Raw genomic sequence first — 18,151 nt, 5'->3', positions numbered from 1 at the left:
CTGCTCCCTTTTCGACCGCTTATAATCAGGCTTCCGGTCACACCACTTCACTGAAACTGCCCTAACTAAGGTCACCAATGACCTATTAACCGCCAAGAGCAAGCGACACTACTCTATCCTCCTCCTCCTGGACCTGTCCTCTGCCTTTGACACAGTGGACCATTCCCTATTACTACAGACCCTCTCATCCCTTGGCATCACAGACTTGGCCCTATCCTGGATCTCATCATACCTAACTGACCGAACATTCAGCGTCTCCCATTCACACACCACCTCCTCACCTCGCCCCCTATCTGTCGGAGTCCCACAAGGTTCAGTCCTTGGGCCCCAGCTCTTCTCCATTTACACTTTTGACCTGGGACAGCTCATAGAATCTCACGGTTTTCAGTATCATCTCTATGCTGATGACACACAGATCTACATCTCTGGACCAGATATCACCTCCCTACTAACCAGAATCCCTCAATGTCTATCCGCTATTTCATCCTTCTTATCCGCTAGATTTCTAAAACTTATCATGGACAAAACAGAATTCATCGTCTTTCCGCCATCTCACGTGACCCCCCCAACAAACCTATCCGTTACAGTAAACGGCTGCCCACTCTCCCCAGTCCCACAAGCTCGCTGTCTCGGGTAATCCTTGACACTGATCTCTCCTTCAAACCGCATATCCAAGCCCTTTCCACTTCCTGCCGCCTTCAACTCAAAAATATTTCACGGATCCGTACATTCCTAAACCAAGAATCTGCAAAAATCCTAGTCCATGCCGTCATCATCTCTCGCCTTGACTACTGTAACCTCCTGCTCTGTGGCCTCCCCTCGAACACTCTCGCACCCCTTCAATCTATTCTAAACTCAGCTGCCCGACTAATGCACCTGTCCCCCCGCTATTCCCCGGCCTATCCCCTCTGTCAATCCCTTAACTGGCTCCCCATTACCCAGAGACTCCAGTACAAAAGGCGAACCATGACATACAAAGCCATCCACAACCTGTCTCCTCCATAACATCTGTGACCTCGTCTCCCAAAACTTTCCTGCATGCAACCTCCGATCCTCACAATATCTCCTTCTCTACTCCCCTCTTATCTCCTCTTCCCACAATTGCATACAAGATTTCTCTCACGCATCACCCCTACTCTGGAACTCTCTACCACAACATATCAGACTCACCTACCACCGAAACCTTCAAAAAGAACCTGAAGACCTACCTCTTCCGGCAAGCCTACAACCTGCAGTAACCACCAATCGACCAAACCACTGCACGACCAGCTCTATCCTTACCTACAGTATCCTCACCCATCCCTTGTAGATTGTGAGCCCTCGCGGGCAGGGTCCTCTCTCCTCCTGTACCAGTTGTGACTTGTATTGTTCAAGATTATTGAACTTGTTTTTATTATGTATACCCCTCCTCACATGTAGAGCGCCATGGAATAAATGGCGCTATAATAATAATAATATTATAACACGCAAAACAATGTGTGCAAAATATGTATCTAATGTATTATACATGTCCTAGAACAAGGATAAAACTTAATACAGAGCAATGTTCTGTATAACCAGAGCAGTACATTTTATACCTTTGAAGAAGTTCTTCCCTTGGTAAGACTTTGAAATCTGCTTCGTTGAGGCGAACCTGCACAAGGCCAAATGTACAGTATTGAGCTCAATTGAAAAAAAAAAAGAAAGAAAAAAAAAAAAAAAAAAAAAACAGACAAGAAACCCTTCTAGAGCTAAAGTAAAACTGATAAAATGGCATATTACACCAACCTTTTTCAGAAGTGGTTCTTCGTTGGTCATTGTGACCTATGGAGAAAAAAACCACACACATTATAAGTTAATTTACCAGGAAATATTGACCTATGACACCAATAAGCAACAAAGCAAAAACAAAACAACTAGTGTCACATTTAGCACACAAATAACTATTAGGAGGGCAAAGACATGGAATTTCATGAACAAAATGGATTTTGAATTAATGAATCACAGCCTGTCCCCCTCACACTTAACCTTCGTCAGGCTGCATAATTTTACAATGTTAACAGGCTGCAGAGGTACAATTGTACCTTCATATGTATTTTATTGAAATTTGGCCATTATATTCTGGACAAAAACTGCAGAGATGTCACGAAATTTCAGCCCTCTACGGCTTTTCGAAAAAAAAAGTTATTGCAATTTTAAAACGGAATAGTTACAATTGTACCTACTCAGCCGGACGAAGGTTAAAAAACAAACAAAAAAACAGCCAAGGTAAATTGTATCCTCTCTGCTGTCTGATCAAGAAATTGCAGAAAGTAAAGGCCTCTGCTGTTTCCTAAATGGCAATAGATGTGAAAGGAGGAAGCTGTACACAGGCTTGGCCCCATCTCCATTCAGTCTTCACCTGCATGTGCCGGCAAGTGGCCAGTCACCACAATCACTGGGTCACCCCTTTCTGGAGACCGGTGCAGATCCCAGAGGAGAGATTTAGATATTCAGATATTTAAGGCATATTCTGTGGATAATTCAGAAACGTCTAAGGTTGGAACATCTTCAGTTGCATGGAATCTCTTTCAGCTCTCCCTCCTCCAATTGTACACTAGTTTTATCCCAGCCAGATCCTTGACTACGCTATCATAGCTGCACACCCCACAATGTGATGTACATTTGGTGAAGAACACAACAAAAGGGCATAAGCAGCACAAATCTCCTGAAGGGAAATAAAGATGGCTCAGCTAGTCAGATCCAATATACAGTAAAGCATTAAAAGGGATTTCCACTATTTTAAAATGATTGATAAATTATATAGTACTTTAACCTCTTAGTGACCGGGCCAATTTTTTAAAATCGGACATCTGTCACTTTAAGTAGTAATAACTCTGGAATGCTTCAACAGATCCCTCCGATTTTGAGATTGTTTTTTCGGGGACACATTATACTGGATAATGATAAATTTAAGTTGATATGTTTTACGTTTTGTTATAAAACTATAATAAATTTGTTCAAAGTTTTTTTTTTTAACCCCTTCACGACCCATGACGCCACGTAGGCGTCATGAAAGTCGGTGCCAATCCAACCCATGACGCCTATGTGGCGTCATGGAAATATCGCGTCCCAGCAGATCGGGTGAAAGGGTTAACTCCCATTTCACCCGATCTGCAGGGACAGGGGGAGTGGTAGTTTAGCCCAGGGGGGGTGGCTTCACCCCCCCATGGCTACGATCGCTCTGATTGGCTGTTGAAAGTGAAACTGCCAATCAGAGCGATTTGTAATATTTCACCTATTATAACTGGTGAAATATTACAATCCAGCCATGGCCGATGCTGCAATATCATCGGCCATGGCTGGAAACACTAATGTGCCCCCACCCCACCCATCGCCCCCCCAGCCCTCCGATCTGTCCGGTACACTGCTCCGGCTCCCCTCCTTCCTGTGCTCCGCTCCCCCCGTGCTCTTGTCCGCTCCCCCCGTGCTCCAATCACCCCCCCTGCACTCCGATCCACCCCCGTGCTCCGATCCACCCCCCGTGCTCCGATCCACCCCCCCGTGCTCCGTTCCACCCCCCCCCCCGTGCTCCGTTCCACCCCCCCCCCCCGTGCTCCGTTCCACCCCCCCCCCCGTGCTCCGTTCCACCCCCCCCCCCGTGCTCCGTTCCACCCCCACCCCACCCCCGTGCTCCGATCCACCCCCCCATGCTCCGATCCCCCCCCCCCCCCCCCCCCCATCATACTTACCGATCCTGCCGGGGTCCGTCCGTCTTCTCCCTGGGCGCCGCCATCTTCCAAAATGGCGGGCGCATGCGCAGTGCGCCCGCCGAATCTGCCGGCCGGCAGATTCGTTCCAAAGTGCATTTTGATCACTGAGATATAATCTATCACAGTGATCAAAATAAAAAAAATAATAAATGACCCCCCCCCCTTTGTCACCCCCATAGGTAGGGACAATAAAAAAATAAAGAATTTTTTTTTCCACTAATGTTAGAATAGGGGTAGGGTTAGGGGTAGGGTTAGGGTTTCGGTATGTGCACACGTATTCTGGTCCTCTGCGGATTTTTCCGCTGCGGATTTGATAAATCCGCAGTGCTAAACCACTGCGGATTTATGGCGGATTTACCGCGTTTTTTCTGCGCATTTCACTGAGGTTTTACAACTGCGATTTTCTATTTGAGCAGTTGTAAAACCACTGCGGAATCCGCAGAAACAAGTGACATGCTGCGGAATGTAAACCCCTGCGTTTCCGTGCAGTTTTTCCGCAGCATGTGTACAGCGATTTTTGTTTCCCATAGGTTTACATTGAACTGTAAACTCATGGGAAACTGCTGCGGATCCGCAGCGTTTTCCGCAGCGTGTGCACATACCTTTAGAATTAGGCTATGTGCACACGGTGCGGATTTGGCTGCGGATCCGCAGCGGATTTGCCGCTGCGGATTCGCAGCAGTGTTCCATCAGGCTTACAGTACCAAGTAAACTTATGGAAAACCAAATCCGCTGTGCCCATGGTCCGGAAAATACAGCGCGGAAACACTGCGTTGTATTTTCCGCAGCATGTCAATTCTTTGTGCGGATTCCGCAGCGTTTTACACCTGTTCCTCAATAGGAATGCGCAGGTGAAATCCGCACAAAAAACACTGGAAATCCGCGGAAAATCCGCAGGTAAAACGCAGTGCCTTTTACCCGCGGATTTTTCAAAAATGATGCTGAAAAATCTCACACGAATCCGCAACGTGGGCACATAGCCTTAGGGTTAGGGTTGGAATTAGGGTTGTGGTTAGGGGTGTGATTAGGGTTATGGCTACAGTTTGGATTAGAGTTAGGGGTGTGTTGGGGTTAGGCACATCAAGGGTCTCCAAACGCAACATGGCGCCACCATTGATTCCAGCCAAACTTGCATTCAAAAAGTCAAATGGTGCTCCCTCACTTCCGAGCCCCGACGTGTGCCCAAACAGTGGTTTACCCCCACATATGGGGTATCCGTGTACTCAGGACAAACTGCGCAACAATTACTGGGGTCCAATTTCTCCTGTTACCCTTGTGAAAATAAAAAAATGCTTGCTAAAACATTTTTGAGGAAAGAAAAATTATTTTTTATTTTCACGGCTCTGCGTTGTTAACGTCTGTGAAGCACTTGGGGGATCAAAGTGCTCATCACATATCTAGATAAGTTCCTTTCGGGGTCTAGTTTCTAAAATGGGGTCACTTGTGGGGGGGTTTCTACTGTTTAGGCACACCAGGGGCTCTGCAAACGCAACGTGACGCCCGCAGACCATTCCATCAAAGTCTGCATTTCAAAACGTCACTACTTCAATTCCGAGCCCCGGCATGTGCCCAAACAGTAGTTTACCCCCACATATGGGGTATCACCGTACTCAGGAGAAACTGGACAACAAATATTGGGGTCAAATTTCTCCTGTTACCCTTGGGAAAATTAAAAAATTCTGGGCTAAATAATTATTTTTGAGGAAAGAAAACGTATTTATTATTTTCACGGCTCTGCATTATTAACTTCTGTGAAGCACTTGGGGGTTCAAAGTGCTCACCACACATCTAGATAAGTTCCTTTTGGGGTCTAGTTTCCAAAATGGGGTCACTTGTGGGGGGTTTCTACTGTTAAGCCACATCAGGGGCTCTGCAAACGCAACGTGACGCCACAGAGCATTCCATCAAAGTCTGCATTTCAAAACGTCACTACTTCACTTCCGAGCCCCGGCATGTGCCCAAACAGTGGTTTACCCCCACATATGGGGTATCAGCGTACTCAGGAGAAACTGGACAAAAACTTTTGGGGTCAAATTTCTCCTGTTACCCTTGGGAAAATAAAAAATTGCAGGCTAAAAATCATTTTTGAGAAAAAAAATTGTATTTTATTTTCATGGCTCTGCGTTATAAACTTCTGTGAAACACGTGGGGGTTCAAAATCCTCACCACACATCTAGATTAGTTCCTTTGGGGGTCTAGTTTCCAAAATGGGGTCATTTCTGGGGGATCTCCAATGTTTAGGCACACAGGGGCTCTCCAAACGTGTCATGGTGTCCGCTAATGATTGGAGCCAACTTTCCATTTAAAAAGCCAAATGGCGTGCCTTCCCTTCCGCGCCCAAACAGTGGTTTACCCCCACATATCGGGTATCAGCGTACTCAGGACAAACTGGACAACAACATTTGGGGTCCAATTTCTCCTATTACCCTTGGCAAAATAGGAAATTCCAGGCTAAAAAAATCATTTTTGAGGAAAGATAAATTATTTTTTATTTTCATGGCTCTGAATTATAAACTTCTGTGAAGCACCTGGGGGTTTAAAGTGCTCAATATGCATCTAGATAAGTTCCTTGGGGGGCCTAGTTTCCAAAATGGGGTCACTTGTGGGGGAGCTCCAATGTTTAGGCACAAAGGGGCTCTCCAAACGCGACATGGTGTCCGCTAACAATTGGAGCTAATTTTCCATTCAAAAAGTCAAATGGCGCGCCTTCCCTTCCGAGCCTTACCATGTGCCCAAACAGTGGTTTACCCCCACATGTGAGGTATTGGTGTACTCAGGAGAAATTGCCCAACAAATTTTAGGATCCATTTTATCCTGTTGCCCATGTGAAAATGAAAAAATTGAGGCTAAAATAATTTTTTTGTTAAAAAAAAGTACTTTTTCATTTTTACGGATCAATTTGTGAAGCACCTGGGGGTTTAAAGTGCTCACTATGCATCTAGATAAGTTCCTTGGGGGCTCTAGTTTCCAAAATGTGGTCACTTGTGGGGGAGCTCCAATTTTTAGGCACACGGGGGCTCTCCAAACGTGACCTGGTGTCCGCTAAATAGTGGAGCCAATTTTTCATTCAAAAAGTCAAATGGCGCTCCTTCCCTTCCAAGCCCTGCCATGCACCCAAACAGTGGTTTACCCCCACATATGAGGTATCAGCGTACTCAGGACAAATTGGACAACAACTTTCGTGGTTCAGTTTCTCCTTTTACCATTGGGAAAATAAAAAAATTGTTGCTAAAAGATAATTTTTGTGACTAAAAAGTTAAATGTTCATTTTTTCCTTCCATGTTGCTTCTGCTGCTGTGAAGCACCTGAAGGGTTAATAAACTTCTTGAATGTGGTTTTGAGTACCTTGAGGGGTGCAGTTTTTAGAATGGTGTCACTTTTGGGTATTTTCAGCCATATAGACCCCTCAAACTAAATTCAAATGTGAGGTGTTCCCTAAAAAAAATGGTTTTGTAAATTTCGTTGTAAAAATGAGAAATCGCTGGTCAAATTTTAACCCTTATAATTTCCTAGCAAAAAAAAAAATTTGTTTCCAAAATTGTGCTGATGTAAAGTATACATGTGGGAAATGTTATTTATTAACTATTTTGTGTCACTTAACTCTCTGGTTTAACAGAATAAAAATTCAAAATGTGAAAATTGCGAAATTTTCAACATTTTCGCCAAATTTCCGTTTTTTATCACAAATAAACGCAGAATTTATTGACCTAAATTTACCACTAACATGAAGCCCAATATGTCACGAAAAAACAATCTCAGAACCGCTAGGATCCGTTGAAGCGTTCCTGAGTTATTACCTCATAAAGGGACACTGGTCAGAATTGCAAAAAACGGCAAGGTCTTTAACCCTTTCTGACATGGGACGTACTATCCCGTCGAGGTGGGGTGGGCCCCCATGACCACGGACGGGATAGTACGTCCAGCGCGATCGGCGGCGCTCACGGGGGGAGCGCCGCCGATCGCGGCTGGGTGTCAGCTGTTTATCGCAGCTGACATCCGGCACTATGTGCCAGGAGCGGTCACGGACCGCCCCCGGCACATTAACCCCTGGCACACCGCGATCAAAGATGATTGCGATGTGCCGGCGGTATAGGGAAGCTTCCCGCAGGGAGGGGGCTCCCTGCGGGCTTCCCTGAGCCCCCCGCAGCAACGCGATGTGATCGCGTTGCTGCGAGGGTCTCACCTCCCTCCCTGCTTCCTCCAGCCCCGGATCCAAGATGGCCACAGATCCGGGTCCTGCAGGGAGGGAGGTGGCTTCACAGCCTGCTCAGAGCAGGCACTGTGAAGGCTGCAGCGCTGCATGTCAGATCAGTGATCTGACAGAGTGCTGTGCACACTGTCAGATCACTGATCTGATGTCCCCCTCCTGGGACAATGTAAAAAAGTTAAAAAAAAAATTTTCAAAATGTGTAAAAAAAAAAAAAAAAATTCCTAAATAATGAAAAAAAATATATATATATTATTCCCCTAAATACATTTCTTTATCTAAATAAAAAAAAAAAAACAATAAAAGTACACATATTTAGTATCGTCGCGTCCGTAACGACCCGACCTATAAAACTGGCCCACTAGTTAACCCCTTCAGTAAACACCGTAAGAAAAGAAAAAAAAACAAAAAAAAAACAACGCTTTATTATCATACCGTCGAACAAAAAGTGGAATAACACGCGATCAAAAAGACAGATATAAATAACCATGATACCGCTGAAAGCGTCATCTTGTCCCGCAAAAAACGAGCCGCCATACAGCATCATCAGCAAAAAAAAAAGTTATAGTCCTGAGAATAAAGCGATGCAAAAATGATTATTTTTTCTATAAAATAGTTTTTATCATATAAAAGCGCCAAAACATAAAAAAATGATATAAATGAGGTGTCGCTGTAATCGTACTGACCCGAAGAATAAAACTGCTTTATCAATTTTACCAAACACGGAACGGTATAAACGCCTCCCCCAAAAGAAATTCATGAATAGCTGTTTTTTGGTCATTCTGCCTCGCAAAAATCGGAATAAAAAGCGATCAAAAAATGTAACGTGCCCGAAAATGTTACCAATAAAAACGTCAACTCGTCCCGCAAAAAACAAGACCTCACATGACTCTGTGGACCAAAATATGGGAAAATTATAGCTCTCAAAATGTGGTAACGCAAAAAATATTTTTTGCAATAAAAAGCGTCTTTCAGTGTGTGACGGCTGCCAATCATAAAAATCCGCTAAAAAACCCGCTATAAAAGTAAATCAAACCCCCCTTCATCACCCCCTTAGTTAGGGAAAAATTAAAAAAATGTATTTATTTCCATTTTTCCATTAGGGTTAGGGTTAGGGCTTGGGCTAGGGTTAGGGTTAGGGCTAGGGTTAGGGTTGGGGCTACATTTAGGGTTGGGGCTAAAGTTAGGGTTAGGGCTAAGGTTAGGGCTAGGGTTACAGTTTGGGTTGGGGCTAAAGTTAGGGTTGGGGCTAGGGTTAAGGCTACAGTTAGGGTTGGGGCTAAAGTTACGATTAGGGTTTAGATTACATTTACAGTTGGGAATAGGGTTGGGATTAGGGTTAGGTGTGTGTCAGGGTTAGAGGTGTGGTTAGGGTTACTGTTGGGATTAGGGTTAGGGGTGTGTTTGGATTAGGGTTTCAGTTATAATTGGGGGGTTTCCACTGTTTAGGCACATCAGGGGCTCTTTAAACGCGACATGGCGTCCGATCTCAATTCCAGCCAATTCTGCGTTGAAAAAGTAAAACAGTGCTCCTTCCCTTCCGAGCTCTCCCGTGTGCCCAAACAGGGGTTTACCCCAACATATGGGGTATCAGCGTACTCAGGACAAATAGGACAACAACTTTTGCAGTCCAATTTCTCCTGTTACCCTTGGGAAAATACAAAACTGGGGGCTAAAAAATAATTTTTGTGGGAAAAAAAAGATTTTTTATTTTCACGGCTCTGCGTTATAAACTGTAGTGAAACACTTGGGGGTTCAAAGTTCTCACAACACATCTAGATAAGTTCCATGGGGGTCTAGTTTCCAATATGGCGTCACTTGTGGGGGATTTCTACTGTTTAGGTACATTAGGGGTTCTGCAAACGCAATGTGACGCCTGCAGACAATTCCATCTAAGTCCTCATTCCAAATGGCACTCCTTCCCTTCCGAGCCCTCCCATGCGCTCAAACGGTGGTTCCCCCCAACATATGGGGTATCAGCGTACTCAGGACAAATTGGACAACAACTTTTGGGGTCAAATTTCTCCTCTTACCCTCGGCAAAATACAAAACTGGGGGCTAAAAAATAATTTTGGGGGGAAATATTTTTTTTTTCAATTTTCACGGCTCTGCATTATAAACTGCTGTGAAGCACTTGGTGGGTCAAAGTGCTCACCACACATCTAGATAAGTTCCTTAGGGGGTCTACTTTCCAAAATGGTGTCACTTGTGGGGGGTTTCAATGTTTAGGCACATCAGTGGCTCTCCAAACGCAACATGGCGTCCCATATCAATTCCTGTCAATTTTGCATTGAAAAGTCAAACGGCGCTCCTTCCCTTCCGAGCTCTCCCATCCGCCCAAACAGTGGTTTACCCCCACATATGGGGTATCAGCATACTCAGGACAAATTGTACAACAACTTTTGGGGTCCAATTTCTTCTCTTACCCTTGGGAAAATAAAAAATTGGGGGCGGAAAGTTAATTTTTGTGAAAAAATATGATTTTTTATTTTTACGGTTCTACATTATAAACTTCTGTGAAGCACTTGGTGGGTCAAAGTGCTCACCACACATCTAGATAAGTTCCTTAAGGGGTCTACTTTCCAAAATGGTGTCATTTGTGGGGGGGTTTCAATGTTTAGGCACATCAGGGGCTCTCCAAACGAAACATGGCGTCCCATCTCAATTCCAGTCAAGTTTGCATTGAAAAGTCAAATGGCGCTCCTTCGCTTCCGAGCTCTGCCATGCGCCCAAACAGTGGTTTACCCCCACATGTGGGGTATTGTCGTGCTCAGGACAAAATGTACAACAAGGTTTGGGGTCTATTTTCTCCTGTTATCCTTGGTAAAATTAAACAAATTGGAGCTGAATTAAATTTTTTGTGAAAAAAAGTTAAATGTTCATTTTTATTTAAACATTCAAAAAATTCCTGTGAAGCTCCAGAAGGGTTAATAAACTTCTTGAATATGGTTTTGAGCACCTTGAGGGGTGTAGTTTTTAGAATGGTGCAACACTTGGGTATTTTCTATCATATAGACCCCTCAAAATGACTTCAAATGAGATGTGGTCCCTAAAATAAAATGGTGTCGTAGAAATGAGAAATTGCTGGTCAACTTTTAACCCTTATAACTCCCTAAGAAAAAAAATTTTTGGTTCCAAAATTGTGCTGATGTAAAGTAGACATGTGGGAAATGTTACTTATTGTGAACACTTACCGAAGGCTAATGTCTGCATGCTTGGGTGAATATGGACACCTCTCTCAGCAAAGCCTACATATGGGTTGGCCGGAACCAAGTGTGATTAGATGTAATTAAAAACCAGATGGTAGTGTGTTCACATTTGGACAGGGAGGTCAGGTACCCATCAGTTTAATGAGACCACCTTGACAATGGTTGATGGGCTCACACTATTTGGCCAAATTCTGTGCTAAGCGTATTAAAAAAAAAAATCCTAATTTTCAAAAAGCCATTTTGCTATTCATATTTCATGTATTTCATATTTGACGTGTTTTGGCAAGATAGAGTGCAACCTTTTTTTGTATATCCCTTTAATCCAGTCATACCACACAAAAATATTAATAAACAACATTTCCCTCATGTCTGCTTAACTCAGCACCATTTTTGAAGTTTTATTTTGCTAGCAATTTAGGAGGTTTAATAATGTAGCAGTCATTTTTCTTTAGGGACCTGTTCAGTTTCGAAGTGACTTTGGGGGTCCTATATATTTGAAACCCCCAAAAGTGATACCATAAAAAAACCCTTTAATGTTTTTAAAATTGCTTTCAGATGGTTTATTAAACCTTCAGGTGCTTTTCAGGAATTAATGCAAAGTGGCATAACTGGAAAAAAAAAAAAAAGTTGATTTTCACCACCTAAATGGCGCTAACTTCTGAACAGGCCACTATAGCTTGCAGACTCTGGCCACTATTTGGCTATGAACTAGTATGACAAGCATCAAGACCACATGATCAAGGTCTCAGGGTGCCAATGGAGTCGAAGAGGGCCCCCCCACACTATTAACCATTTAGATGCTGTAGTCATTATTGACAGCAGCATCAAACGGCCGTGATCGGTGCCAACACTGATTGTGGCTGATGCAGCAAGCTGTCAGCTACAGTGTACAGCCGACAGCTGCTGGATTGTCACCTGTCAGATAAGGCTATTTCTCTTATATTACAGGTCAGTGTATTGGTAGTCATTAAGGGGTTAAGGCTTGAGCATCTGAACCTGCCATATTTCCATTTCTCAAGCTGAAGGCCTTTGGTATAATAATATTAGAAGAGGACTTTTCACCAGTTTGTGCATGTTCTGGTCACATCATGGAAATAGTTTGTATTTACCAGGTCCGTGGAGGCTGCTATTTTTTAAAGGGAACCAGTCAGCAGAATTGTGCATAGTAACCTACAATTAGTGTCAGGTGGTCGGCGCTGTTATTCTGAATAAAAATTATACCTTGGCTGCTGAAATCCGTCTTGTGGTTGTTTAATCTTTATTTTTTTCAGTTTTCTGTTAATGACATGCTCGTGCCCTAAGGGGGGGTTGGTGTTGGTGTATGTGGTGCTCTGATCATGTATTCATAATGCAGACTGTTGACAGGTCACTGATCCCTCACTGACCCGCCCCTTAGTTTGCATATTAATTACAATCACATACAACACAACCCCCCCCCCCCCCACACACACACACACACACACACACACCCCCTGAAAGCTGGTGCCAGCCGTGGTACCTGAGCTACAGCATAATCACATGTTTACTGTGCAAGTATTCCATTTTGCAGATGAGCGGGGTAAAAAAAAAAAAAAAATAAATAAAAGTTTGAAAATGGTGACTGCACAATAGCAGCTATCGGTTTGCATGGAGATCCGATAGCTGCTGTTGCGCAGGTGCTGTGGGCGCTATTTTCAAAATTACTCTTTTTTTTTTTTATGTCGCTCAAGTAAATCTGCAAAAGGGAATTTAGTGCAGAGTAACCATGTGATTATGCTGCAGCGCAGGGTCCTAGGCTGGCACCTGCCCGCAGAAGGTTTTTTTCTCTGCAGCATATACAGGTATTCAATATGTAAGGGATCAGTGACCTATCAGCAGCCTGCATTATGAATATATAATCAGAGGACCACATACATGAACCCTGTCTTAGGGCACGAGAATCTCTAACACAAAACTGATAATAAAGATTTAAGGGAACCTGTCACCGCCGCCTGCACTGAGCTACTGAACCCAATATCTATATACATAATTGTCTAAGGAGTACTTCCGTCTGTCTGTCCTTCTGTCACGGTTATTCATTCGCTGATTGGTCTCGGCAGCTGCCTGTCATGGCTGCCGCGACCAATCAGCGACGGCCACAGTCCGATTAGTTCCTCCCCTGCACTCACTGCCCGGCGCTCCGTAATCCCCTCCACTCACCGCTCACACAGGGTTAATGGCAGCGGTAATGGCCCGCGGTGTAACGCACTCAGTTACCGCTGCTATTAACCCTGTGTGTCCCCAACTATTTACTCTTGATGCTGCCTATGCAGCATCAAGAGTAAAAATATGTCATGTTAAAAATAATAATAATAAAAATAAAAAAAAAACCTGCTATACTCACCCTCCGCCGTCTTTCCCGCTCCTCACCACGTTCCCGGGACCGCTCCATTGCAAGCGGCAGCTTCCGGTCCCATCCCAGGGCTGGTGTGCGACAAGGACCTGCCGTGACGTCACGGTCATGTGACTGCGACATCATCATAGGTCCTGCTCACACCAGCCCTGGGACCACCTGAAGCTGCCACTTGCCATGGAGTGGTCCCGGGAACGTGGCAAGGAGCAGGAAAGGCGGCGGATAGTAAGTATAGCAGGACTTCAACGGGATATAGGTGAGTATATGTTTATTTTATTTTTTTTTAAGTCTCTATTGCTGGGCAATACACTACGTGACTGGGCAATATACTATGTGGCTGGGCAATACACTACGTGGCTGGGCAATACACTACATGGCTGGGCAATATACTACATGGACATGCATATTCTAGAATACCCGATACGTTAGAATCGGGCCACCATCTAGTATATACATAATTGTTTAAGGGGTACTTCCGTCTGTCCTTCTGTCTGTCTGCCTGTCACGGATATTCATTGGTCGTGGCCTCTGTCTATCATGGAAATCCAAGTCGCTGATTGGTCGCCGCAAAACAGCCACGACCAATCAGCGACGGGCACAGTCCGGAAGAAAATGGCCGCTCCATACTCCCCGCAGTGTCCCTGCGCTCCGCTCCATACTCCCCGGTGTTCCCGGCGCTATGCTCCATACTCCCCGCAGTGTTCCCGGCGCTCCGCTTCATACTCCCCGCAGTGTCCCCGGCGCTCCGCTCCATACTCCCCGCAGTGTCCCCGGCGCTCCGCTCCATACTCCCCGCAGTGTCCCCGGCGCTCCGCTCCATACTCCCCGCAGTGTCCCCGGCGCTCCGCTCCATACTCCCCGCAGTGTCCCCGGCGCTCCGCTCCATACTCCCCGCAGTGTCCCCGGCGTTCCGCTATATACTCCCCGCAGTGACCCCGGCGCTCCGCTCCATACTCCCCGCAGTCAGTGTCCCCGGCGCTCCGCTCCATACTCCCCTTCGGTCACCGCTAACACAGGGTTAATGCCGGCGGTAACGGACCGCGTTATGCTGTGGGTAACGCACTCCGTTACCGCCGCTATTAACCCTGTGTGTCCCCAACCTTTTACTACTAATGCTGCCTATGCCCTCCGTTCTACAAATGGCCTAAGACCAACATCCCCCGTAATCCGAACCTCGCACCACCGTCTCCAAGACTTCTCTCGTGCTACACCAGCTCTCTGGAATGCACTTCCCCAGACGCTCAGACTGATACCTAGCCCCGACCTATTCAAGCACGCTTTAAAAAACCCATCTCTTCAAACAAGCCTACCACATCAACTACTCAGTAAACTAACTTTGCCCTGTTCCCTCCTTCCAAATATTATTCTGTATCTGTACCCTACTATTCATCTGTCTCCACACCCTCCATGCACATGATAACTGCACTTGATACTTGACTCTTGCACTTAAACACACAACTTTTTGAAACAATTTTTCTAACGAAGTTATAAGGGTTAAAAGTTAACCAGCGATTTTTCATTTTTTTAACAAATAAAAAACCTTTTTTTTTTTTTTTTTTTTTTTTTTTAGGGACCACATCATATTTGAAGAACCACATTCAAGAAGTCTATTAACCCTTCAGGTGAACAGGAATGAATGGAAGGAAAAAAAATAAACATTTACTTTTCTTTCACAAAAATTTTCGTTCAGACCTAATTTTTTTTTTTTTTTTACTTTCGCAAGGGTAACAGGAGAAAATGGACTATACCTTTTGTTTTGCAGTTACTCCTGAGCATGCCGATAACCCTTATGTGGGTGAAATCTACTGTTTGAGCTCACGGCAGGGCTTGGAAGGAAAGAAGAGCCATTTGACTTTCTGAATGTAAAATTTGCTGGAATAATTAGCGGTTGCCATGTTGCGTTTGGAGAGCCCCTGATGTGTCTAAATAGTGGAAACCCCCAACAGGTGACACCATTTTGGAAATTAGACCCCTTATGGAACTTATCTAGATGTCTATTGAGCACCTGTAACCCACAGGTGCTTCACAGAACTTTATAATGTAGAGCTGTGGAAATAATAAAAAAAAAAAAAAACATTTTTCCCAAATAAATCTATTTTAGCTCCATATTTTGCATTTTCATAAGGGTAAAAGGTGAAATTGCTCCATACAATTTGTTGTGCAATTTCTCCTGAGTACGCGGATACCCCATATGTGGGGGAATACTACTGTTTGGAAGCACGGCAGGGCTCGGAAGAGAAGGAGCACCATTTGACTTTTGGAATGCAAAATTGGCTGGAATCGATAGCGGACGCAGTGTTGTGTTTCGAGAGCCCCTGATGTACCTAAAGAGTGGAAACCCCCAACAAGTGACCCCATTTTGGAAACTAGATCCCTCGAAGAATTTATCTAGATGTCTGATGAGCACCTTGAACCTCCCTCCAGGGGTTTCACAATTTTATAATATTGAGCCATCAAATTAAAAAAAAAATTATTACCACAAAAATTCTATTTTAGCCCCAATTTTTTATTTTCACAAGGGTAGCAAGAAAAAAATGGACCCCAAAGTTAGTTGTGCAATTTCTCCTGAGTATGCCAATACTATATACCAGTATATGGCGGAAATCTACTGAGCACGGCAGGGCATGAAAGGGAAGGAGCGCCATATTACGGTGCAGGTTTTGCTGCATTGGTTTGAGGGGGCCATGTCACATTGGCAGAGCCCCTGAGGTGCCAGAACAGCAGAAACCCCCATAAGTGACCCCACTTTACAAACTACACCTCTCAATGAGTTAATCTAGGGTTGCAGTGATCATACTGACACCACATGTGTGTCACAGAATTTGATACCATTGGGCAGTGAAGAAAAAATAATTACATTTTTACCACAAAAAAAATGTTTTAACCCTAGATTTTACATTGCAACACTGGGAAATGGGTAAAAATGGTGCCAAAATGCGTTACACAATTTCTTCTGAACTTGGCAATACCCCATATGTGGCGGTACAGTACTGCTTAGCCACACAGCAAGAGTCTAAAGGGATGGAGCGCTGCTTGACTCTTTGAGAACAAAAGATTAGAATGGTTTCCAGACTCTATATAAAGAGCCGCTAAATGCCAGAAAAGCAGAATCCCCCCTCAAGTGACTCCAGTTAGGAAATTATACCCCTTTAGGAATTTATCTACAAGTATAGTGAGGATTTTAATTTTATGGTTTTTTTTTCCAGAAACAGGCAGCAGTGGATGTTGCTGAGTGAAAAATGCAAACTGCCGTTGTAGTGACCAGTACGCTGTAATGACCAGTATGTTGCAGTCACCAGTATATTAACCCCTTACTGACGGAGCCAAATTTTTAAAATCTGATCAATGTCACAATATGTGGTAATAACTCTGGAATGATTCAACATATCCCAGTGATTTCGAGATTGTTTTTTCATGACATTATACTTTATGATAATGGTAAATTTAGGTTGATATGTTTTGTGTTTATTTATAAAAAAAAATCAGAAGTTTGAGAAAAATGTAAAAAAAAATTGCAATTTTCTAACTTTGAATGATTATCCCTTTAATCCAGATGGTCATACCATAGCAAAACATTAATAAATAACATTTCCCACATGTCTGCTTTACATCTGCACCGTTTGTAAAGTGTTCTTTTATTTTGTTAGTATTTTAGGAGGTTTAACAATGTAGCAGTAATTTTTCATTTTTTCAAGGACATGTCCAAAATAAATTTTTTTAGGGACCTATCCATGTTTGAAGTGACTTTAGGGGTCCTATATATTGGAAACCCCCAAAAGAGATACCATTTTAAAAACAGCACCCCCTGACATATTGAAAACTACTGTCAGGTAGTTTATTAACCCTTCAGGTGCTTTTCAGGAATTAATGCAAAGTGGCATAACAGAAATGAAAATGTCTATTTTTACCACCTAAATATCTCTAACTTCTGAACAGGTTACAACAGCCGTCAGACTCTAAAGCCGCTATTTGGTCATGAATTGCCACGGCAAACATCAGGACCACACAATCATGATCCGGGAGCACCAATTGGGAAAAAGAGGAAGCCCCCACACTCTGTTTACCATATAGAATGATGTAGTCAATATTGACAGCATTTTCTGCCAGAAATCCGCATGTTTTTTTTCTCGCATTTTTGACGTGTTTTTGGTGCGTTTTTTCCAAGTGCATAGAATAGCGGAAAAAACTCAGAAAATCCGCAAAATTAATGAACATGCTGCTTTTTTTTTTACCGCAATGCGTTTTTTTTTCCGGAAAAAAACGCATCATGTGCACAAAAATTGCAGAATGCATTCTAAATGATTGGATGCATATGTCTGCATTTTGTAATGCGTTTTTATCGCGCTTTTATGAAAAAAAAATGCGAAAAAAAACTGAACGTGTGCACATACCCTAAGGGGTTAAACAGATTTTGACGGTGCAAACACTGATTGTGGCTGTCCAAAAACAAACAAAAAGGGGACCGCACAACCAGCTGGTTCTATCACCTGACTATATCAAGTGTGACTTAGATACCAAGAAGCAAAAAACGGATTTCGGGTGCTCACGCTGAAACAAGTCCAAATCACCGCTGCATGAAAGTTAAAGAAAAAGCCGGCACTCAACATCCAGATAAAATCCAAACTTTATTCTG

The 18,151-nt window shown here is 43.8% G+C and overlaps 1 protein-coding gene across 2 annotated transcripts in view; it reads right to left on the bottom strand.

The window, feature by feature from the left end:
- WTAP (WT1 associated protein) overlaps positions 1 to 18,151 on the bottom strand; it is a 94,900-nt gene that overhangs the window by 55,532 nt on the left and 21,217 nt on the right. For both annotated transcript variants that reach the window (XR_011321928.1, XM_069769197.1), the window contains exons 2-3: positions 1,768 to 1,803; positions 1,578 to 1,633 (exon numbers count right to left, since the gene is read on the bottom strand). Coding sequence is in view for 1 of the 2 variants with exons in the window: in XM_069769197.1 (XP_069625298.1) it covers positions 1,578 to 1,633; positions 1,768 to 1,797 (86 nt within the window). In the remaining variant the exon portion in view is untranslated. The remainder of the gene's footprint in view (positions 1 to 1,577; positions 1,634 to 1,767; positions 1,804 to 18,151) is intronic.

The sequence above is a fragment of the Ranitomeya imitator genome, chromosome 5, assembly GCF_032444005.1.
Source record: "Ranitomeya imitator isolate aRanImi1 chromosome 5, aRanImi1.pri, whole genome shotgun sequence".
In the NCBI taxonomy this organism is placed as follows: Eukaryota; Metazoa; Chordata; class Amphibia; order Anura; family Dendrobatidae; genus Ranitomeya; species Ranitomeya imitator.
Note: the sequence above shows the minus strand (reverse complement) of the source record. Positions and strands in the feature narration are given on the sequence as shown.